The sequence below is a fragment of the Alligator sinensis genome, unplaced genomic scaffold (genome assembly GCF_000455745.1).
Source record: "Alligator sinensis unplaced genomic scaffold, ASM45574v1 scaffold1420_1, whole genome shotgun sequence".
Lineage (NCBI taxonomy): Eukaryota > Metazoa > Chordata > Crocodylia > Alligatoridae > Alligator > Alligator sinensis.
In genome coordinates, this window is record NW_005842613.1 from 835,124 (window position 1) to 859,316 (window position 24,193).

General features: G+C 47.8%; 1 protein-coding gene across 2 annotated transcripts; it reads left to right on the forward strand.

The window, feature by feature from the left end:
- Positions 1-6: 6 nt before the first annotated feature.
- Positions 7-24,154, forward strand: STYXL1 (serine/threonine/tyrosine interacting like 1). Of its 2 annotated transcripts, none has more exons than XM_025214971.1 (10): positions 7-98; positions 1,116-1,280; positions 8,162-8,223; positions 11,554-11,674; positions 12,023-12,079; positions 12,848-12,993; positions 14,537-14,682; positions 17,035-17,132; positions 19,270-19,379; positions 22,410-24,154. In XM_025214971.1, exons 2-10 carry the CDS (start codon positions 1,178-1,180, stop codon positions 22,539-22,541), a joined length of 975 nt encoding a protein of 324 aa, XP_025070756.1. In that variant the 5' UTR covers positions 7-98; positions 1,116-1,177; the 3' UTR covers positions 22,542-24,154. The 2 variants fall into 2 exon arrangements, with proteins under 2 accessions (XP_025070756.1, XP_006033297.1); XM_006033235.3 differs by having other exon boundaries at positions 66-132.
- The last annotated feature ends 39 nt before the right edge of the window (positions 24,155-24,193 follow it).

The window sequence follows — 24,193 nt, forward strand, 5'->3', positions numbered from 1 at the left end:
CGGCAGGCCCCGAGCGAGATGCCGCGAGAGACCTCCCACCCAGACATCGCGAGAGTTGCAGGAGAGAGGGCCTGTCTTCCCCTCTGACGTCAGCCTAGGTTACCGCTGAGCGCGTGTCGTAGCAACCGGGCGGTGAGCTCGGGCCTGGGGCTGGGCTTGGGGTGGGGGTGGGCCTGGCCGGCCGACCGGCCAGCCTCGGGGGGGCGCTCCGCCCCCGGTGCCCGGTCCTTCCGCCAGCGATCGCCTCCTGCGCGGCCAGGGCAGTGGACGCCCCGGGGAAAGAGGTGCCAGGCCCCTGGTTGGTCCAGTTGCTATGGTAACCGATGCTAGATGCCATAGCAACCGGCGCTGAGGATGGCATAGGAGGGAGTTGCCATGGCGACCGCTGCTTCAGGAGCGGCAGGGCAGAGGCACCAGTACAGGTGCAGTGCAGGTGCCAGCGACCTGGGGAAGGCGCCTGGGCCTGTCCTGCTGAGCACCCGCCCTCGGCACCACCCAGGAGCAGCCCTGAGTAGCGAGATCCTTCACAGAGGGCATTTACCCCCCAGAACCATTTTGAGAAAATATAACCGAAGACTCCTGACAGCCGGATCCTTCTCTCTCATTTCCTGCCCGGCTCACGCAGGCGGGTTCAGACGCTCTGAGCGTGACGGGCCATCTTCATCTTCCACAGTGTGTTTCAGGATGAATTCTGGCCTCTTCTCTCTCTGTTAAGGCCTCTGCCCCTGCAGTCCTTGCGGCAGTGGTTCTCTACCTTTTCAGACTCGAGGCGGCGCTCTGTGTCACTTTGGGGAACTGAGCAGCACCCCATTTCAAAAGCTAATTTCTTAATTGCAGGACTTATGTCCTTACAGAGTGGCAGGTAGTGGGGGAGCATGAACCTGCCTCCCTCTGCTTATCTCCTCACTCCTGAAGCCAGAGTCTGCCTGTATTTGTTTATCGCCTCACACTTCCTGCAGCCCGCTTAAAATAATCTTCACCCTGGTTGAGAATCACTGCCTCATGGATTCAATATCCCACACGGCCCAAAGGACAAGCCAGGGTCCGAAGTGATTGTTTTCATTCATGGATGAAATATAACATATAAAAAAAAGTGATTTTTTAATATTATTTAGATTGTCAAGGACTCGCCTTCTTGGAACATTTTGATTGTTCATTATTATATCCACCCAGCAACATGGCAGGATTGGTTCTTTGTGAACCCACTGAACTTTACAATATCTTGAACCAATCCATGAACCTCACCAGGTTAACTGAGCCAAACTATCTCTGCCTATTGGGTAAGTGAACAAGAATGCAGATGTATATTTTTATATTCACTTACTGAAAAGGTAATTTTTGTTATAATGACTGTGACTTGATGGCTGTAAAACTTTCTACTTTGGTCAAAATCCAGCTTCTGGATACATCTGAAAGTCAAGGTACTAGGCAGCAGTAATAGTTGGCCAGCCCCAGAAAGGACCACATTTGTTTTTTTGTTCATGGCACGTTATAATCCCTTAGGGCCTGCACCTTATCCACAAATGGTTGTATCCCCCCCCACTCAGAAACCCTAATAGTGGGTGTCCTGTTGCCCTCTTTCTTTGGGTTGGCCATCAGACCTGTGGCTTGTAGTCCTTTTAACACTGCCATCAGATGTCATGGGTATTCTTCCCAGGTCTCCAAGTACACTACCATATTGTTGATATATGCAGTGGCATATCCCCAATGAGGTGCCAACACCTTATCCATCAGGTGCTGGAATGCTGCTGCCACTCCATGTAGGCCAAACAGCATCTGAATGAGTTCATAAAGCCCCCATGGAGTGGCAAGTGGAGTTTTCTCCTGAGTGTTTGCTCCTAGGGGTATTTGCCAGTACCCCGTCTATGGTGGAGATAAACTGCGCCCCCTTCCCGCCACATCCATTCCAGCAAGACCTCTACCCGAGGCATGGGGTAAGCATCAAAGCACACTGCTGTTAACTTTTCTAAAATCAATGCAAAACCTCATGCTCCCATCCTTTTTTGGGACCATACTGATGGGATTTCACCAGGTGCTTCTAGATTCTTTTACCACCCCATCCGCTAGCATCTAGGTGACCTCCCGGTGCACAGTTTCCTGGAGTTTTTAGCGGATCTGCCACCAGTCCTCCCGTACAATCTTTTTTAGCACCTGGTGGGGTCTCCATCTGGTGTTCCACCCATTGAGTTTTCCCCAGGTGGTCTGAAAATACTGTTCTGAATTGCTCTACCAGCTGGGCTGCTTGCTGCTGCATGTGTGTCAGCCCTCCCACCCATCTTGACAGGCCATGCTGAGCCTTGTTCTGGCACTTCCAGACTAAACTTGTCTGATTCTGGGCTCGGGGTCCCTCCCCCCCACCCCTTTACAGCAACAAACAGGGCCTCCCTATCCACCCACCTCTTTAGGAGGTTAATATGGTATAGCTGCTGGGTTTTATGCCTGCCCAGCTGCCATACCTCATAGTTCACTGGGCCCATCTGTCATATCACCTTGCATGTCCGTTGCCTCCAATTTTATGGCCTGGTGGTATCATCAGGTAGCAGTACCTGATCACCCTCATTGAACTGCCCCTTGCATGCCCATTGATTGTATTTGACAGCCTGCCTACCTTGGGCTGTTTGCCTCTCCCTCATCTCCAGCACATGTGCTACTAGGCTTCATGCCAACCCTTCCTGTTGTTCCCAACCTTCTTTGATCAAATCCAGAATTCCCCAGGGGTGGTGGCTGTACAATAGCTCAAATAGTGAAAACCCAGTGGTACTCTGGGCGGCTTCTTGGTAAGCAAACATTAGGGCTTATCGCACCTCTGCGCATCTCACCTGGCATCCTTTTTAAGCATACTCTTAAGGGTCTGGTTGAACCATTCAGTCAGCCCATCTGTTTAAGAGGTAAATGGATGTTCGAAGATGCCAGATTCTTAACATAGCACAGAACTCTTTGAACACCTGAGCCAAAAAATTGCTGCCCTGATCTGTTAATATTCCTTCGGCAGGCCCATATGGGTAAATATCTTAAGCGGTTCCTTTGCCACTTTGCCCATGGTCACTGTCCTTATGGGGTCCACCTTTGAATATCAGGTGGCGTTATCCACCAGAACCAAAATGTATTGGAACCCTGCATTACATTGAGGCAATGGCCCCATGATGTCCACGGCCACCCATTCAAAGCCTTCTTCCATGAGCAGCATGGCAACCAGTGGGGCCTTTGGGGGACAGTTTGAGTGTGCTAGTTGGCACTCTGGGCAGGACTGGCAAAACTGCCTGTAACAGGGGGTCTTCTTGGGGCCGATTTACCTTTGGTCTGCCCACCTGTTTCTGGGCCAACTGCCCGCCTTCTTTCCTGCCATGCCTTGTTATTAATTAATTAATTAACAATCTTAACTAGGCGGGAGGCAGCCCATTTCTTGCCCTGATACCAGGGGGCACTATCTGCGGCTCCGTACCTCCCCTACACAGGAGCCCATGCCTCACAGATGGCATCTGCTGATGTTAATCTTGCCAGCCCCACACTGGGCCCCAGACTCCTCTAATCAGGACCCCTCTAAGATCCCTCCATTCTGACAGCCCACCCCGCCTTCATTCAGGCTATTTTCCCCTCTCAGGTGTGGTCCCCCCAGGACTTTTGGCCATACAGGCCCTGGCCTCACCTCCAAGGCCAGTTGAAAACCCCAGGCCCTTTTAGCTCTGGGCATCCCTCATGGTGGCCATGGTGACCTCCTGGCCCTTTTGACCATTCTGGTCCTAGCCCCAGCATTGACCAGTTGAGGGTACTCTCTATCAGGTCTGAGTCTGTAGCCCCGCTCTCTCCTCTGGGGTCTGCCTTCTGGGCCCTAGTAGCAGGGTGTAGGGGCTGGGGTTAAGGCTCCCCAACCCACTTTTCACTGGGGTGGGAACTGGCCTGGCATTTCCTGGGGGCTCCAGCACCACTGAGATTCCCACCAGGCCACCCATTCCCAGCAGGGTGCAGTTTTAGGTCATGTCCAGGACCAGAAGCCTCCAAGCCATCCCCTATAGCTCCTCCCTTACCTGCAGAATGATATATGAAGCCTCACAGCCAGGCAATGTTACTGCCTGGCCTGCCAGCAGGCAACTGAATTATTTATATAGGCAGCCAGGGATCTAAAATGGCTGGGGGAATCAGGCACCTGCTGGCTGTTTGGCTCTGATCTTAAAGTGGCAGGCACCAACAGTGCCCTGCCACACTGCCCTACCTCCCACTGGATCCCCAGGCAAAAAACATATCTAAAAGGCACTTCTTGATTTTACCTCCATCACATGGCCCCCAGTAGGGAGCTCATGGGTAATTCTTACAAGGGCTCTGCAGCACCTCTTCAGGACTAGGAGCTGAGAGACCTCATTTCTTAGCCCCTGCCCATGGTCTACTTGGTGCAACACCCTCCTCCCTGCCCCTTTACCTCAAATTGGGGTATCATTCGTACTAGATCAGGTTGTGCCACCTCTTCCTCCACTGGGGTGATGCTTCCTTCATATACCCGTCTGAATCCATCTTCAGGGACTGCTCTACCACAAACTGTCCCATCTCCAGTTCCTGTTGCCAGTCCATGTTGGTCTCCCAAATGTGGGTCAGGCTTCCAAAACTCATGTTTGGCTGAGATTCCCCTAGGAACCCGCAGCCTCGGTTTACACTAGGGTGCCTTCCACTGAGTGAGCATGCCCAACAATTCCCACAGGCTGGGCCGATCCTGTCCTAACAACACTGGGTGAGCCAGGTGCCTGACTAGGCATGCTAGTACTTGGTGGGTGTGCCCTTCCACAGTTAGCTGTACCTAGGATCTTTTGTAGGTCTGGGCCTTGCCACGGAGGCAGACCAGCTCCAGCTCATTGCCTGGCAGCAATCTGCATCCCACACCAACTCTTGTCGGACCACTGTCCACATGGAGCCAGTGTCCACCAAAGCAGCCACCCGCTAGCCTTCCAGGCAGACCTCAACTGTAATGCAGAAGCCTTCTTTTGAGTGCCCCATCTCCCATGGATGCAGCCCATCACTAAACGTGTACTCCATCTATTCTACTGGAGCAAGGTCTTATCTGGGGGCTGGTTCTTTTCCCCAGATGATCTTCCACACTCCCCTGGTAGTCACTTGTAGTGACTGCAGCACTGATGCCTACACAGTCAGATGAGTGACAAATTGGCTAGATGGTCACACCCAGAGAGTGGTGGTGGACGGATTGTTTTTGAGCTGGAGCAATGCGTGCAGTGGAGTCCCCCAGGGCTTGGTCCTGGGGCCTGTACTGTTCAACATCTTTATCAGCAATCTGGATGTGGGTATGGAAAGCTCACTGTCCAAATTTGCTGATGACACCAAGATGTGGGGCGAGGTGGGCATGCTGGAGGGGAGGGACAGAATCTAGCTAGATCTAGAAAGGTTACAGAGGTGGGCAGATGAGAATAGGATGGAATTCAGTGCAGACAAGTGCAGGGTACTGCATCTAGGGAGAAGGAACCAGCAACACACCCGTAGCCTGGGGAACACCCCTCTTGTCAAAACAGTGGCAGAAAGGGATCTTGGAGTCATTGCTGACTCCAGGATGAACCTGAGCCGCCAATGCGAGGAAGCAGTCAGCAAGGCTAACCGCACCTTGTCGTGCATTTACAGATGCACCACAAGCAGGTCCAGGGATGCTTCCACTCTATGTGGTGTTGGTCAGGCCACAGTTGGAGTACTGCGTCCAGTTCTGGGTGCCGCACTTCAAGAGGGATGTGGCTAGCATTGAGGGGGTCCAGAGGAGGGCCACTCGCACGATCAGGGGGCAGCAGGGCAGGCCCTACGAGGAGAGGCTAAAGGGCCTGAATCTATTCAGCCTCCACAAGAGAAGGCTGAGAGGCGATCTGGTGGCCGTTTGCAAACTCACCGGTGGGGACCAGCAGAAATTGGGTGAGGCTCTGTTCCCTTGGGCACCACCAGGGGTTACTAGGAATAACGGCCACAAGTTGTTAGAGAGAAGGTTCAGGCTGGACATCAGGAGACACTACTTTGCAGTTAGGGTGGCCAGGGTCTGGAATGGACTCCGAAGGGAGGTGGTGCTCTCTCCTACCTTGGGGGTCTTCAAGAGGAGGCTGGACATATATTTGGCTGGGGTGTTGACTCCCTCAGCTGTACCTGCAGCTGCACTAGGCCAGCCAGGTGGGCTTTTGCTGCTTGGTCTCTTTGGCTGCTACCACCTGCTGCTGCACCAGGAGCTACATCACCTGCTCCATGGTTGCAGTCAAGACTGGGCTCCAGCCAACCCTTGTTCACAACAACCTCAGTTCAAATTCAAGTCACAGCACCAACTGTGAACAGCCAAGGCAGCCACAGTCCCTGAGGGCCACTGCTGGGTGTGTTGGGTTAGGCGTGCTGCTGGCCCCCTGACCCCTTTTACTCTAGCTGCAGGGGGTCTGCTGGCAACCCACTGATCCAGACCCTGGCCTCCCCAGGCAGCTGGCTGGGGTGCACCACTGGAACCACAGGCTTTCCCCAGGGCCCCTGGGCTCTGTGCCCAGGGTCCACAAATGTGAAACTTAAATCAATAAAAAGGTCAATGCAAAAGGTTGCACTTACCTGTGCTCATTATTTATGGTCCCTGCTGCTCGCTCTGGGTGGGGAGTCCAGTGTGCTCCCAGCAGCCCTGGTCTGGGTTCAGGCTCACTGCAGAGCTCTTGCCAGGTGAGGGAAAATCTGCTTGCCTGCTTCTACCCCAGCCAGCCCCATGCAGCCGCTGCTGGCTGCTCTTAGCTCCCTGCACCCTGTCCGGGTGGTAGGGCTCCTGACTGCCCGCAGCTGGGGACATTTCCCCAGCTGGAACTGTCAACTGCCACTGCACCCCTCTGTGGACTTCCAGCCAGTCCATGCGGCTGTGGCACAGCTGCATCTGTTTTGGGCGTGCTTCTTCCCACAGTGACAGGGCTGGGCCCCATTACATAAGGTACAATCTCTGCAAGCATTTCACATCAAGATGACTATCTCAGAATAACTATTTTAGTGTAATAAACACACCCTTATTTACAATGAAGACAGAACAGGCAGAATGATCTTGCGGACTGGAATTCAGGAAAAAGCCGAGTTCCCACTGTGACCGTTGCTACTGACACGGTATTCTTATGCAAACCACTTAATCTTTCCGTACCAAATTCAGAGATTATGTAATTAAAAATATGAATGTTGTGTCTTGAAGTTGGTGGAGAGTGTCATAACTTACACGCTATGTGGATAAATATGGCAGAAAAAGCAATTAGCAGAAGGTGTAAGACAGTTTAAGATGAAGGAGAGCTTCCCTGTTTTATGTTAGCTGCTACTTCACTTTGATCCACCCCACTTGCATATGAGTTACATACCATACAGATCCATACCATGAGACTTCCTTTCTGTTTTTCAGCCTTAAAAGAAAGCTGGATTCTGGTCTGGTGTTTGTGTCATTACTAAGTTCAAACTTCTATGCCAAATCCTGCTCTGCATTATTTCTGTTCAACCTCACTGCAAGAACATTACATTCTGGTCATGCAGGATCTTTCTTATTGGTGGTGATATGTGAGAGACATAATGTGGCTCAATTATCAGCTCTGAAGTTGAGTACACAAGGCTGAGAGCCCAATAAATAGCTTTTTGCCTCTGAACTGATTTGATCTGAAAGTGAACTGATAGACTAAACATGGAAGCTCTTGAAGTCATATATTCGGTTACTTTTGAGAGTAAGATCACATTTTCCATGTGTCTCTGAAATATTTGTTCCCCTAAGTTTGTCCGTGAAAAGTGAGACACAGCAGGATCTAGGGGAAAGGGAAATGTACTGGGAATCAGGAGACCTGCATTGGCCACTGACTTGGCGTGTGATGGGTATCTAACTGTGAAATTTGTAGAGCTCTTTGCACTCTATTTAAATAAGCCATTTCTTTCTTTCATTGAAGTCAGTGCCTGAACATCATTGGCAGCCAGATTCTGTAGTACCCAAACTCAATAATGTGAGAAGCAAGAATTTCTTAGGGTAATATCTTTATTAGACCAGCTGCATGTAGTTAGAATAGAGTTGGACAAGCTTTTGAATGCAAGGCACTCTTCTTTAGTTCTGAGGTGCATAATTCCTGGACCATCATGCCTACAATGTTGCTTCAGCACTACCAGGAATTTTGTAAGGCATTCACATTCTGTTCTTTGTTGTTGTCAGATGCCCGTAGAAAGCATGAGTACAATGAAAGCCATGTGATTACAGCGAGAAGAGTTAAACAAGTAAGCCATGTTTTCAAATAGATATATAATTTGTGCATGCTGTCTTCCATGCTCTGTTTTTCTGGCTAGGAGGGAATATTCTAATTGTGTGTCACCAAGACAATGCCACCAACATGACCCCAGCGAGCCCTGAGTGCAAGCTAAAACTGCCTTTCTGCAGTAGAAAGCACCAATGCAAGCCTAGTGTCTGCTTCTCTGAGGGACTATTTCTTTAGAGCAGCAACTCCTACTTCTCATCTGAAGGGCATTTTGCACACCCATATCTTAGCAGACATAGATCAAACCCAGTGACTGAATACTCTGGTTCAGGAAAGAGTCACAGGATGTGTCTTAACGTGCATTAAACCACTTTAGTTAATACGCATTAAATCTTGCACCTCTGGGCATTTATACACATGCTCCAGGAGTGGGGGAGGGGAGGAGGATGCTGTGAGAGCCACTCTAATTAAAGTGCCTGGAGCATCTTGTGTATTAACGTCCCCATACTTCAAAATGGTGACGGGCGCACTTTATCTAAAACTCATTGAATGAACTTTAGATAAAGTGCCCCCACTGCCATTTTGAAGCACGGGGGGGATGTTGATACCCAAGACGCGGGAGGGGGGCGGGGGGGGGGAAGGGACCGACCCCAGCAGACTCGATTAATTGAATCTGCTCTGATGCGCTGGAATTACAGTGTCTCGAAGCAGTCTCCCTGCTTATATGTAGGCACCCTTTTTTGTGAGGTACTAAGCACTAAAGAGCATGGTTTTTAATGATGCTTAATGCACATTAACTATGTAGCATAGGTTTTAAATAATGCTTTAATGCACATTAAAATAGGCTAATGTGTATTAAAGTGCAAGTGTAGCCGCACCCACAGGGCACATCCAGATGAGCGTGCATGTTCCTCTTGAAGTGTCTCAAACCAGTTTGAGACGGTATAAGAGGCACACTGAGAATGAAAAGATAGTCCCCACACTGCATATTTGCAGCACGGACTCAAAATTTGATACCTGGAAATCCCCCCAGAGAAAAGCGGCACAGAGCACAGTTCCCCACTGTGCCCTGAGGCAAGCCAGTGCTTGGACCTTCAGAGATGCTCTGGCATCAGGCCGGAGTGTCTATATGGTGCCCCATGCTGCCCTAGCACACTGTGTTCGTGTGCGGGGCAAGTAGGAGTGGCACAAGGCTATGACCTGGGCACTGTCCCTGGTAACTAGGACTCGGGGTGGAGGGGATTGTGGGGGCAGGGGTGGGGTTGTGGATGTGGGGGGGTTGTGTGGGAGTAGGGGGGGCTGGTCAGGGAGGATGGGTCCCCTGCAGGGCCTACAGCTTACACCCACAGCAGCAGCGGCCATGGGGTACTCAGGGCCCACTGCGGCCAGCCGGGTCCTGCCTCTATGGGCCCTGTGTGCCATCAGGCCGGGCCAGTTCCATGGAGGCAGGACCTGGCCCAGCATGACATGCTGTCTCTTTGAGCAAGGCCAGGCCCTGGGTGACAACCCGAGTGGCCCAGGGCTACTTGAAGGTGCACAGCACTGTGCCATGCCGCACTGCACCACACTGGGCCAGACCCACAACAAGCGGCACAGGTGCTGGTTCTGAAGTGGCTGGGGCCAGCCATGCCATGGGGGGAGGCTCTGGCCACAGCAGGCCCTGAGCACCCCACAGCCGCTGCTATTGTGAGGGTGAGCTGTGGGTCCTGTGGGCGAGGTGGGGGGGGCTGTGGACCCTGTGAGGAGGCTGTGACCTTGTGTGGGGGAGCTGTGGGCCCTGTGGAGGGGAGGGGGCAGTCCACGAGCAAAAGGGGTAGGGGCAGCTCTGATTTTTCTGACAAAAACCCCCCAAAGTAAATGCCAAAGCATATAGATATTTAGAATTTATTTTATTATGATGATAGAGCCACTGGTAGGCTTCCAAATTGCTTTAAACTTGTAAATATATCAATAAAACATTGCCTGACTGATCTCTCTCTATATAGTAACGTTTCATTTTAATAGCAAAAGAACACTATTTTGGGTATTTTAATGAGAGAATTTGGGTTTCTTATCAGAAAATTTGCAATTTTTAAACAGGGAACAACAGGATCTCTGCTGGTGAGACAAGTGGTGAGACCCGGGCAAAGGACCCTGTCCAGGGCCAGCACTGGGGACCCAGCTGGAGGGCAGACAAGGTGGCTGACCTCTTGGCCATTTGGGGCCAAGAGGACATGCTTTGACAGTTCAAAGTGGGCCACTGCAGGGAACACATCTGGGCGATAGCTGCCCAAATGGCAGAGCGGGGGCACCCCATCCAGGTGTGGCAGACATGCAGCCTTGGGGCTGCAGGTCCAAGGGGGTGGATGCTGTTACAGGTGGCAGCAGGTCACAGCCAGGCAGCAACCCCCACTGCCAGACTGCTGTAGAGTGTGCAGGGACCACTCTGAGTTAGGGCTGCTTCAGCAGTCCAGCTGGCACAAGGTGCTAGTGTCCCTAGATACCAACTGGCTGGGTTTCAGAAGCTCCCCGAGCTGCTCGCCAGGGCAGCTTTTTATATTGTTGGGGCCAACATAGGTGTTGGCTGCAGACTCTAGTTCCCCTTGGCTGCAGATCTGGGAGGAGCTGGGCAGGGGGTTTTTGCCCCAAGTGCCACAACTTGCCCCACACCAGAGTGCATTTCCAGGCATGTGCACTGAGGCAAAAATCCCTGGCACAAATTTGTGCTGCTCCTATTTGAGTTCCTGCGAGTGCACGTGCCTGCATGTGTGGATGCGCCCACAGGCTGTAATTCTAGGATTTGGCATTTTGGAGTGAGACAGCATTAGCCTAAACAGGTAGGGAACTATCCTAATCCACATTAAATTATTTAATAGTAGATAAAGGCAAAGCACTAAAGAATCTACCATATTGACAGGATAAGATGACCTTTTTCATCTCTAAGTTTTGGAGTCCTATGAAAAATTCTGAAGTGTTGACTTTTTATCAAGTTTGAGGCTTACAAAACCACTTAAGGGAGTTAGACACACAATTCCCAATAACGGGACTTGTGCACTTTGCACAGTGCACCTTGCAGTTGAAGAATGCCATTAGTTGCATACCTAGTTGCGCAAATCAAAGAGTCAAAAAGGCTCTAGATGTGATGATAGTCACATCACTCCTTTGTTTGCCGTTGGCTAAAAAAGCTGTCCTGTCTTAACACTACTAACCGAATGGGGTGTTTGGCCTGGGTGAACCTTTTTGCTTTGATTTCCTGATAGCCAGAAGAGAACTATAACTCTTCAGTCATAACTTGAAAGAAGTTACTAGAGTTATTTCTATGTTAAAAATGGGGAAGCACTCTTGTGATGGGATTTTTCTCTGGTTTTACCAGAGTCCCAAAGGAGAATACCTGCTACCTGAATCAGCTGAGCTGGAGTGCGTTAAGTATTGTGTTGTGTATGATGGCAAAACCAGCTCCTTGGAAGATTATGATTATGAGGAGGATGAAGAAGGTATGTTTACTGATTAGAGACAGATACTTACAACCTTATCAAACCCATTGTCCGGGTATGTGAATAACTTTTATTCCTCATTTACCCTTATCAGATATACCCATTTCAGATTGGTTAACAAGAACATTCAGTTGCACCTGCCTTTCTTTTTTTTAATGTGATGTGCCTCTTTGTTTTTCATACATTCTGTCCTAGACTTCACAAATGCAGATCTGCTTTCAGGGAACTCAGGCAGGCTTAGTTTCCAATCTGAAAATGTTGTACTTATAAAGTTCTTGTTTCAAGTAGAAATTAGACTGTTCTTCCAGGTTCAGATGCTATTGACTCTGTCTGCTTGTTGCTTTTTAGGGACTGAATCTGCTGATGACAGCTCTACAGATGAATCTAGTTCTTCATGCTCCAAAAGTGAGTCTTTTTATTTGACTATTAACCTGAAGGTAATAAAAAAACTCTTTACATTATCACGGTAAAAAATAGGACTTGCCTTGGGCGGGAGTCTGGACTGGATGACCTCATAAGATCCCTTCCAGTCCTGTTTTTCAATGGGCCAATGATCTCAGTTCAGCAACTAATTAAGTATGTCCTTAACATAAGTGAAATTATTTTTGTGAGCAAAGTCAGGCATTTTACTTAAGCATCTGCAGGTAAAATCTGAATCCCCACACTCCTCTCCCCCTCCACCAGGTCATAACATCAACTAAGGGAATTTTATCCTGAGCACTTCCCTCTTTCTTCTCTGCCTTTTCTTTGCTGGCCTAACATAAATTACTTAGAATAGTAGTTTTTCCTTATAATTTGTTTCACTGCAGGGTGCTCCGCAAAGAATTAACAGGATGATAAATAGTACCTAGACCTACAAAGGCACCAGAGGAAGAATAGTCATGTTCCCCATTAAAAAAAAGGACCTGAAGGAACAATAGGAAAAAGGTAGCTCTCCAGACAACAGGTGCACAGGGCATACAGGATGTCCCTAGTTGTTACTGTACAGCAACAGTGTCTGGGGAGTTTAGTGTAACTTTTAACAGTTCCCTTGGGGTCCTTCAGAGCTGGCCTCTCTATAATTAAAGGAATTGTCACCATTGACATCAGCGATGCTAGGATTTCAGCCCAGGCACTCTAAGTCTAGCCTCCTTGTCGTTTCCCTTCAGAAAACATGCTTTTTTATGTCTATAGATGCTGAAGCAGGCACTGCCATCCAGTGTGCCAGAGTCTTAGAGCAGTTTACTCATCACCCAGTTCGCATCCTGAAAGGTGGATATGAGCGTTTCTCTGCCTGCTATCATTTTTTGAGAACTCAGAAAATATTCTGGATGCCTCAGGTGAGCTTCTTAGATGAGAAGGGCCAGGCCTTTGTTCTATGTATACAATGATTTTATGTGTATTTGGCTAATGCCAGGGAATTGTCCATTAATAATTAAAGGGACTCTGTCAACTTGGTGTTTAACCAACTTCAGAAAAGGACTTATAAATCATTTCTGATAGTACCTTTGCACCTGAGTCTCCCTGCTAATTACTGTTCTTTTACAACCATGTTCATTTGTTTTTCACTGGTTTTCCTCTCTCTATTACTAAGTGGAAAAACTCAAGAAAACAATCAAGGGCACTTGATTTAATAAGGATGAAATTCACTAAACAGAAGGTGGAGTTAATTATAACAAAAAGAAGATGTTTTTTCCAATTCCTTTTAAGTTATAGGAATCTGAGATATTATCATGTTATTTTAAAACCAGCACACTTCATTCTGAAAAATGTTTCCCAACTGACAAGTCCCAGATGTGTCCTGCCTTTCTTCATGAAGGATACCACTGTAAATGCAGATGTATTGTTTCAATACTGAGTCATGGAGAAGAGTGTCATCACCCAAAATCACTTGATTTATCTCCTGAAGCATATTGAGTTATTTTGCAAATAGTGATCAGCCTGGATCCTGCCTAGCTTATCATCATCATCATCATCATCATCTTTTCAACATCTTGGGCCAGGCTTTACAAAAAGTCTGGTGACACATCAATACACGGGTCTTTGACAAAATCCATCAGTAATGCAGCACAGGCCTGTGCAGTGCTTCAGTGCCATTTGTTTGCTTAACAAGGTGACTTAAGGTGACCTGCAAAGGAAAAAAAATAAATTGGCTTTATGTTTCTGTTTTGCTGTTTTATGATGATGATTTATATAACATTCCATCTCCCTAAATTTTCTCTGCAGTTTCTGCTGGATACCACGTTTTCCTTTACTTCTTGCCCTAAGTTTCTTTATAATGTGTTCTGTTGAGCAGCTGTTGTGCTCTAGCCCAGTGCTGGCTGCAGTTCGGTGGTGGGCAGCGATGCATAGTCACCAGCTCAGTACTCTTTCCTTCTGCTCTTGGCCTGGATATAAAATGTTGTCCTTAACTTCATGCTTCCCAAACCAGAGCCCGCTAAGCTGCACTCAAAATTGTCTTGCTTGAGCAGAAGTGAGGTGGAGTTGTGTTATGCAATCACAGGTGCAGTCCTTTTAATTGGCAAGTGATTTCACTTGACTTTGAAACAAGTCATCTTCAAACACTGGTGAATCAGATGTGTCACTGTTCCTGCACATATGACAAGGGACATAGTCTATCTTATGTTGAAATGCCATTTCAACCTGGGCCACCATGGCTCTGACACTCTTAACTTTATTTACTATATTTAGTGTTGACTGTCGTTTCTTATAATGTCCAACTGATTAAACAAATCACTGTTATTGAATATGGATGTGGACCACGGACTGAATCATAAGAAGAAATCAATCAATGCTAAGATTTATGAACTTTCAAAGTGACTATGAATGCAAGTAGAAATACAGCCCTCACTCTCTAGTGATTCTTTTGTTTCTCTTCTGCAGGAACTAGAAGACTTTCAGCCATATCCAGTAGAGATACTTCCTGCTAAGCTATATATGGGCAATTTGAGGCAAGCCTGTGATCGTCAGATTCAGAAAGATCTGAAGATCAAAGCACAAGTCAACATCTCAGAGGACACAGCAACACTGTAAGTCAAAATATCCAGCTGGATTTACATCAGTGGTTCCGTGCATGTGAAACGCTGCCAACTGTTATAGTTTGAGAGCCCCTTAGCAGAAACTGTGTATTCTTAGGCTCTTATTCACCAGAGCAGCAGATTGGCAAGAAGCAGTGGCTTGAACTTAAAGATGTTCAGTACTTGCTGTTCTGGCATCTGCACCTCAAAGGTGGCAAAGCAAAGATGCATTACAGCATCAGCCTACCCTGTCTTGGAAAGAATGATGCTATGTAGGGCAGTGATGCCCAGCCTTTTTAGCTTGCAGGTCAGATGAGCAGTCCCAGGTCCATCCACAGGCTGTATCTAGTGCATGGTGCTGGCCCAGCTGGGGCCTGATCCAGCCACACACTTAAACAGCCTGGCCACGTCCGATCTGACTGCCAGGGCCCAAGGTAGCTATTCAAGAATGGCCTGGCCAGAGCCCAGTCCCACTTGGCTGCATTGGGCCCCACCTGGTCACGTGTCTTCATTGGGCCCTAGCCCCACATGGCTGCATCAGGCCCTGGTCAGGTTGTGTCTGCACAGCTGGATCAGGCCTCAGCCATACTATACCCATGCAGCTGTATTGGGCTCTGGCCAGTCTGTTGCCTCATGGTCAGATCAGGTCCCAGCTCAGTCCAGCTACCCGGGAACAGGGCTTGACCCTGTCATGTGGGGCTGGCCCAGCTAGGGCTAACCCAGTTGTGTGGGGCTTGGAAATGTGATGGCAGGGGAGCTGTGGCAGTGTTTCATAGTTTCATAGCTGGTAGGGTCGAAAAGGACCTGAGCAGATCATCAAGTCCAACCCCCTGCCATGGGCAGGGAAGAGTGCTGGGGTCAAACGACCCCAGCTAAGTGATTATCTAGCCTCCTTTTGAAGACCTCCAGGGTAGGAGCAAGCACTTCCCTTGGAAGTTGGTTCCAGATCCTAGCTGCCCTGACTGTGAAGTAATGCCTCCTGATATCTAGCCTGAATCTACTCTCAGTCAACTTATGGCCGGTATTCCTTGTTACTCTGGGAGGTGCTTGGGGGAACAGGGACTCTCCCATTGCCTGTTGGTAATTGCCACTGCTTTCCCAGTGCCAAATTCCTAGACCTATAAGGAGACCTGTGGACCAGTTTACATGGCTCCATGGGCCAGATCTGGCCTGGAGGTTGGGAGCTGAGCATCTCTGATGAGTGTGGTGTTTAATAGTGGAATTCCAACATTTAGCAACACTCTTCACTGAGAACTTAATATTAACATCCTGAAGCAACTTTTAAGAAGAAAATTTAAAAACCATCATTTACTCTCCCTGTCCTGATTTCTTTTACTGCAGGAGTATCTAACCCACCTGGGGCCCCAGGCCAGATCCTGACCACAGGGCTTCTCATGGGCTGGATCCAGTGCAGGGAACAGGAGCGGCTGCTGTAGCCACTGCAACAGCAGCAGTGGCAGTGAGGGACTCAGGGGGCAGTAAGAAGTCCAGCAGCAGTGGCAAGGGGTCTGGAGGAAGCAAAAAGTCCAGGGAAAGGTCCACCAGTGGACTGACAGCAGCACTGAATCTGGGAGAGCAAGTCCAAGGGTGGCAGCAGTGAGCCAAGCTTGCCACCAATGGGCATGGCCAGCAGGGCCAAAGGGTCTTGAATTCTGAAGCAGACCATACTCCCAACTTCCCATGGCGCACTGGTAGCCCAGCAGGCCAGACAGGGTGCATGTTTGACACCACTACTTTACTGTATTCTTGTGACCAAAGCTATTTGACAAGGCACTTGAGCTAATGAACAAGTCACAGAGCTTGAAAAACCCAAACATCCAGTGTTATTGTTCCAGCTTGGAACATTCTTCTTTTATTGCTTTGCATCCTTTACTTGATGAGTTCAGATACTGAAGTGTTTTATGCCTTGTGAAGCAAGAAACCTCAGGAAGCAGCTTTGTGTGTGATCATATTTTGGGGGGAAAATTTCCAAAATGCATGAATCAAAGGAACACTCATTTTCAGTGTATTTGCCTTCCTCTACCTCCCAGAGGGAACATGGAACAGAGGCATGTTCATACATAAATACATATGTGGTATAAAATGGGAAAATATTCAAACACTTTGGTTATACATAGAAAGCAGCTTGATTTATTTACAGACCATCCTTACTATGAGAATCAAATCTATTATTTACCTAAGACAGCAGTCAAGAACTTTTTAAGGCTGTGGGATAGATTAACCCAATTTGAGTCAGAGGCAGGTGGACAGGTTGGTGCTAGGACCCATCTGCTTAATAATTTAGTAACTTGCTCTAGCAAGTAGAAACGTGCAAAACTGCTTTATTGGCCTATTTAATAGATCTGCTATATGTTCTTTTTCCAGTTTCACAGAAGAAAATGAAAAATTCCTTCATATTTCTGTCCCGGATTCTCCTGATGCAGATTTGTTTTCCTTTTTTCCCAATATTTGTCACTTCATAGGTAGGTGCATCTTGAGCTATAACCACTGAGATCTCAGCTGCATGCAGATATTATGTCAATATGCAAACAAACAGCTCCAGTGACTTGAAGTTCAGTATCTTTCAACACTAGGAATTCTGCTCTCAAACACCCCTGCTCACTGACGGTGCACAGTTGTGGACCGATAACCTTTCTGATGAAGGAACAAAGATTTTGGAATGAACCAGACTGAAATCTCTGACTCCTGCCCCTTCACCCAGGAGTATCCTGCTCTGTGAGTGGTCCCAAATATTGAAATGGAATTACTCACCACCCAGTACACTCACTGGTGTCAGAACCTGGTCCTGAGTAGCGATTAGGATCACTGTTCAGGCATTTGTCCAGCAAAAAGAATAACAGCATGTTCCAATCAGAATTCATTCAGTTAGAAATAACAATAGATCAGATTAAGTAGTCACTGAACTGCCATTACAAAGTTATCACCTCCTGTTTGTCACAAGGTGTCAGATGATGTCAAAGACCTCTGAATGGGCAAGAAGATTAAGATATAGAGCCTCTTCAGCTCTAGGCAATGGGCACGCATCTGATGTAGGTTAGGAATGACTGATCATCTGAAGAACAACTGGGAACTTGTGCCAAGTGAGTTTGCTAGCCTTAGTCATTTCCAGTGGCCAGTGTAATGCACCCCAGTACTGGAGCAACAAAGTTGTCCCTCCTGGCCACCACCTGGACCCCACCTTGTTATCTCCTCTGGGTCTCACCCTGTTATCCCACCTGCCACACCTCAGTGTTATTGTTTGACATGGAGGCTGCCCCTAGACAGCAAACAGGGTTTTGGTTGGGCTGTGGCTCCCTGAATTTAGTCCACTTTACTCTAGCTGGGTGGTCCCTGTGCCTGAGGTCCACTGTACTGGGGCATAGGCTCCCAGGGTCCAGATCCAGTCACACCCTCTTGGGCTCTGGGCCCCTCAGTCCTTGGTTTTGCCCTCATGAGCTCTGGACTCTTTGACCCATGGATTCACCCTTGCAGGCTGGGCTTGCATCCCCAATCTTTGCTGTGTGGTACCACAGTCCTCCAATACACAGCAGTCCTGCTTTTGTTGTGTTTGTGCTTCTGCCCGACGCAGCCCACCAGACTTGAAGCCCTGGAAGTGCCCTGTGTGGGATACCCCCGCAGCACCTGGGTGGCTTCCAGAACCTCCCCTTACAGCCACATCCAGTCCTCCAGTCTTGACACAAAGCAAAAGCATGAGCATCTTCTCCTAAAACAACAGATTCCCCTGATGGGAATAATTCCACCCTGCGGTAGTACTACTGCAAAGACTCAAGGCATTTCTCTTTTGCAGTACAGGGTTTCTTCCAACCTCCCTGCAGTGCAGAGTCCTTCCTTTGCAGGCCATCTAGGCTGGCTCTGCCTCCTGCAGGTCCTAGCTCCTACAGCCAGACTGCCCTGCTTGGGTCCACCCCTCAGTTTATGAGTCTGTCTCTTGAGTCACCTGACTCTCTACGTCCACCCTAGGCCTGTCAATCACCACCTGCACCTGGGGCAGGCGTCCATTTTATTTAAGGTCTTGTTTCCTTTATAAATCTTTTCAAGGGGCATTGGTTGGCCAGATGACCCTGAGCTCCCTCTTCCCCTCAGTAATAGGGTAGGGACCCTGTTACAACAGTTATCTACATCCCAGTTAAAACACCACCACTGCTACATTCACTTACTCCCCACTGGTAGTCCTAGAAGACAGACTGAGGAGGTGACAGTGGAATTCCACCACTATCCTTCACAGTGATCCCTCCGTGTAAAGGTTGAAGAGTCTTTTATTACAAGCGATGTTTGGCCACGACTGATCCGTCACTATAAGCAAGCCTTAGACAGTTTTCTGACAATGGTGATACTGGTTTGCAGTGCCTTTTACTGATTGGTAACTTTGCAGCTGTGTTTAAGCACAGAGATGATTCCTAGTGAAAACAAACTTATGGAGCAGTGGTAGAGAACCTTGCTCTGATACTGCCTGCCTATACCTATTTAGTGGATCGAGAAAGCTTGTGTCTCTGGAACCGTTAGCCTGGCACCTTTCTCAGAATCAAAAGTTCACTTTAAAAGAAGTGGGTGAGGTTTTCCGTGTGTGACATTAGTTGTTGCTGGAATTTCTCTTTTTAGATGCTCAAATTACTCATGGAGCAGTACTGGTTTTCTCTGACTTGGGTATAAGTCGAAGCAGCACAGCAGTAATAGCCTTCCTCATGCATTCATCCTTTTTCCCCTTAAAGGTATGTCAACACTTCTACCTCCCACAGAGAGCCTCTTGGGTCTCCTGAACATCATTTGCTGAAGCCTTCTGAGGTGCTGCAGTAATGAGCAACACAACCTGCGATTTAATGCGGAGTCCCCGATGAATAAAACAATGTAGACAGAGACATATCTGTAATGTCAAGGAGGAGGCCTGGGTTTGATTCATGGGCCTGTGGTAATATATCGCAGAATGTGAGAAAAGTACTGTTCCCTAGCAAACCCCAAAGTAACAACTATGGCTGACTGGAAGGATTAAAATCCAAGCAACTCCTGTTTCCTCTATCTGAATGAGAAAGAGACCGTGGGGGCTCCCATGAGCCAGCTTTGTCCCTCAGTACTGAGGGGTGTGGTAAGGTCTGGCTCACCTTGTGAAACTCTGGCCTAAACCTGGACTCAGCAGCATGGGCTTTTTTATAAACGACAAATTGCTTCCCTGTCCCCTGGTTATTCTTATATGGAGATGTAGAATAGGCATGGTCTTCTAAACATTAAAGGGGAAGTACCTTAATGTCATAGTTCTGTACAGCTTAAGCAAAATAATGGGGAAAAGATGAGGAGTTCCCACTATGTACAAGATTGAAGACCTATCTCAGCGCATTCAAAGTGTCTTAGTATTCTGCGGAAGTTGTCTATACCTTATGCTGCCCTCTTAGTATAGGCCAGGATATGTCGTAGCTGATCTCCCCCAGGGAAATTGCCATTGTCTTTGGAAGGAGCCCCCATAAAAATCTTGGTCTTGTTTGAAAAATGGAGACTTCTTTCTGACTCACAGAGCTGTGAATACAGATCATACAGAAGTAGAGCACAGGTCTAGCCATTTAACTGATTGTGTAAGCACTTGCAACACAAGCAGAGGGTCTGTTCTACCAAGATATATGTCAGAGGGGAACTGCGGGGTGAGTTTGCCAACACAGAAGAGGTTATCTGTATGCAAAGCACAGGCATCAATTCTTACCAAGCTACCCTACTAATATGGGTGTAATTGCTCCCATGGACTGATAACAGTCCTCTCACTATTGCTCCCTCATAGGCTGAGCCCTACTAAATTACTGTAGGTTCTTGCACCCAAAGTGCAACAGTCAAAGGCTGACAACTGCCATTTCTCTTCATTGTGATCAATGGCTTTGTCTTAATACCTTGTCTAGCTTTTAAAATTAGATCTGCACCGGAGTCCTGTTCCATGAAGCTTTCCTATGGGAATATTCTGATAGACAAATCCCCTCAGTGTTTGGACAGCAGCAGTATAATATACTCAACTTATTTTTCAATAAAATCCTTTATGATTTGGACAGAGGTCCTGAAAAGCTCTAGCAAGGCTTCAGGAATCCTGGAGACAGGAGTGTTAAAAAGAAACTGCATGTTAGGACATGCAGACCCTTACTCACATGAGCAATTAATGCATGAGTAGAGCTACTGAAGTCAGTGGGACTAATTTTTGTGATTAAGAATTACTCATAGGACCAAAGGTTGGAGAATTTAGACCCTTAGTCCCCAGAATCACAGAGATCAAGGAAAACCCCCATACACTATCTTTTCACCTTTAATCTCATTAAGCAACCTTTATTACAGTCCAATTGCTACTGGACATTCTGGTTTTATGTGGGGAGAATGGCTTTTGTCAGCAATTTCTGTGGTATACCCTGAGTAAAGTGCAGCACTGTCTGCAAAACACCCTTGCCATGTAACAGTTTGCCCAGCACAGATAATCAAGATGGCTGTGATCTTCACTCTGGGAGGGCTGGACAGCTCTGTGGCTTCTCTGTCATTATAAATCAGTGCTGTGCCATGTCCTGTTGTGCCAGCCCAGGCACTAGGTAGGCAGCTGCAAATAGTTGCTCTTTGGCTGCTCTTTTCCCTATGACTGAGAGAAATCAGCAGCATTTTACAGTGCCATCAAACCAAGGAATCAAAAGTAGAATTTCAGTGCTGTGTTACTGCAGCCTTAGAACTTCCTAGACCTTAAATGCTGGAGGTTGCAAGTGAGAGAGGAACAGTAGGAAAAACCCTGGTCAGACCCAGTTCACTTTCCCTTTCAGCATCCACTCCCTGCCACTGCATGGCACAGGATACTGGGCAAGATGGACCTATGGTCTGATCAGTGGAGAATGATGTATATCGTAGATTGAGGCCTGAGCTGCACCATTCAGAGATAGTAATATGAATATCAGTTCAGCCCATCAGAGAGAGAAAGAGCTGCTTGCGACTTCAGATCTGGATCTAAACTATGTCCAGTGCCTTGGTATGCGTCTGTAGCTTCCTATGCTGTGTATAATGTGGAAGGAATACATATACAACTGTGTGGGCTACAGTGTGACTATATTACATTTACTTCCTTGTCCATTGATTTGACACTAGCTGTATCTAACATCACTCCATGTGACTGAATTTAGACTTCAAAATCAGGACCAATCTGTGGTTTGTAGGTGGGTCCCATTAGCAGCATTACCATTCACCAGACCGGTGCGATGCTGTTCCTACTCTATTTTTACTCCCAAGGAACCAAGCTAAACTTTTCCATGTAAATTCCTACACCTCCATTCTCTCTCGAATCCAGCCTATATTGGATTACTTTTGGCTCACCAAAACAGTACAGGATAAACCAACTCAGACTGGGCAGGAAAATGAATGGTCTGGACTTGGAAGAGAGTCACATGTTAGCCTATGAGTCCATATCTCAGATATGTTACTTTAACTAGCATGTTTAGTCAATAGGATGCTATGCTGTTTTGTATTTAGGGAGGCAGACAAAGCTTCTCTCTCTCCTTCAGGTACAGGAGAGCCAAATCCTATAGTCCTCTGCTGTCAATAGGGAATTTTGCCCTTAATTTTAATATAATCATTGGTCTTTGTCTACATTTTTATGAGGCATCTACCACTGGGCCTCCTAGACACTTCTATGATAAAATAAAGCAACGATATTTATCCTTAGAAGCTGGAGGGGTGGGAGAAGGGGGGTGTTCTGTCATTAAGGTCCTGACGCGTCTCCTTTTCTTTATCTGTATTTACAGAGGGCTTGGCATCACGTCCTGCAATGCAAAACAAACATGAGGCCAAACCGGGGTTTTGTGCAGCAGCTGTCAGACTGGGAAAACAAGCTCTTCAGGACCGTGATCACGGATATCTCGGAACCAAATTATTAAGTGAGAACAATCAATGGGCAAAGGGGCCTTTCTGTGTGAGCCACAGCAGAACTTAGGCCATATGTCACCAGATGTTGTTTACATTTTTTTGAGTCAAAGTTTGGAGACCATATTCAAGCTTGTTCATGTTGCAAGTCAGTGGAAATTTTATATAAGCAAAGACTTCTGGTTTGGACCCATTTTGTTGCAACTTTTATTTCCATCAGAAGAAGCCATTGAAAAGCAGTCCATTGATCTCCAACCTTGGAAAGACAATGGGTACTTTAGCAAGCACAACTACTGTTTCAAAAACATGTAAACATGGAATGTTAATGTTCCAGATAATCACTCCTACATCCTCTCAAACACCCAGGAAGAAGCAGGGTCCATGCCTTCATGTGCATTTCTGTCTCCCGTTGACTTAAGTCTCGTACAAGTTGTGACCGAAGAGACTATCTCCTAGCCTTCTGTTTGGATCTTCACACTGCAGTAGTAATCAGACTTTTTTGCACGGAAGTTGTACTTGAAGAGCCTTTCCTAATATATGAGATACAAATTAAAGCCTGCCATGCCCAAAGTCAGTACGGTCTTTCTCCCTCTTAGCATTGTCAGTTCTTTACAGCAGCAGAAGCAGCAGCTTTTTAGGCTTTAGACAGAATATTCATCTCACTGTGCATCTTCATTCTTTAATTGAATCTTCAAAGATTTTGAGAGGTCTCTACCAGAATATTTTTACCACCTCCATAGATGTTTGGTCTGGGATACATTTCTCTCTTGGTATTATTGCTAAATGCAGACACCTAACTCGTGACTGTTGAGATCTTTATGATGTGTAAAAACTGGGTGACCTCAATCAAACACCAATATTGTAAATGTCAGTCAAACATGCGCTGGTTGCATTGTTCATTCACTGCAGATAGATCTATATAAGGACTTAACAATTTTGTACTTTCTGATTCTGCTGACACTTTTGAAGAAGTGTTACTGTAATAACTTAATATTTCAGACCAGTCCAGCTTCTTATGGGCTAGTTCTTCGCCCGATGTATAGTCCTTTACAGGTTTTAATGGAGGTATAATGGTTTATCCCAGTGGTGCTCATACTTTTGGCCCCTTGGGCCAGATGAATGGTCTGGGGCCAGTCCATAGGCCAGATTGGGCCCTGCATCACCCCCGCATGCTGAGACTCAATCTGTCACACGCCACGGCCCCTTGGAGCCCAGCACTGTTTCTGCCCAGCTGAAGCCAAATCCTAGCCGGGTGAGGGTAATGAGTCCCAAAGGCCAACGCTGGCTGGGCAAGAGCCAGGCAGAGGCAGTGTAGGGCCCCAGAACCTGATCCCAGCCAGGTGGAGGCAGTGTGGGATTCATGCTTCCCCTGCCCAGCTGGGAGCAGGTCCTGCCCGTCTCCCCACAACACGCACCAGGATCATGGTGTCTTGGGGACGTGAACTGCCCTGGCTGGCTGGGATTGGGCTCAGGAGTCCCGTGCTGGTGGGAAATCTGAGCCTGCCTGCACCAGCCCTGGTCAGCGGTGGGGGTGCTCCAGCCCTGCCCCCAGCAGAAGGGAGCTGCGGGCTGGCTTTGCCCAGCCAGAGCTGGAGGGGGCAGAACAGAGCCCCCTCACCCCCCCCCCCCCGCAAACTCACCCCGCCGGGGGACCGGGGGGGGGCGC

Excerpts from the sequence above, each read along its gene's own strand:
- STYXL1 (XM_025214971.1), top strand. The coding sequence starts at position 1,178 with ATGGCAGGATTGGTTCTTTGTGAACCCACTGAACTTTACAATATCTTG. Across the intron at positions 12,080-12,847 it reads TAGTTCTTCATGCTCCAAAA|ATGCTGAAGCAGGCACTGCC; the intron begins GTGAGTCTTTTT and ends TTATGTCTATAG. Across the intron at positions 19,380-22,409 it reads CATCCTTTTTCCCCTTAAAG|AGGGCTTGGCATCACGTCCT; the intron begins GTATGTCAACAC and ends CTGTATTTACAG.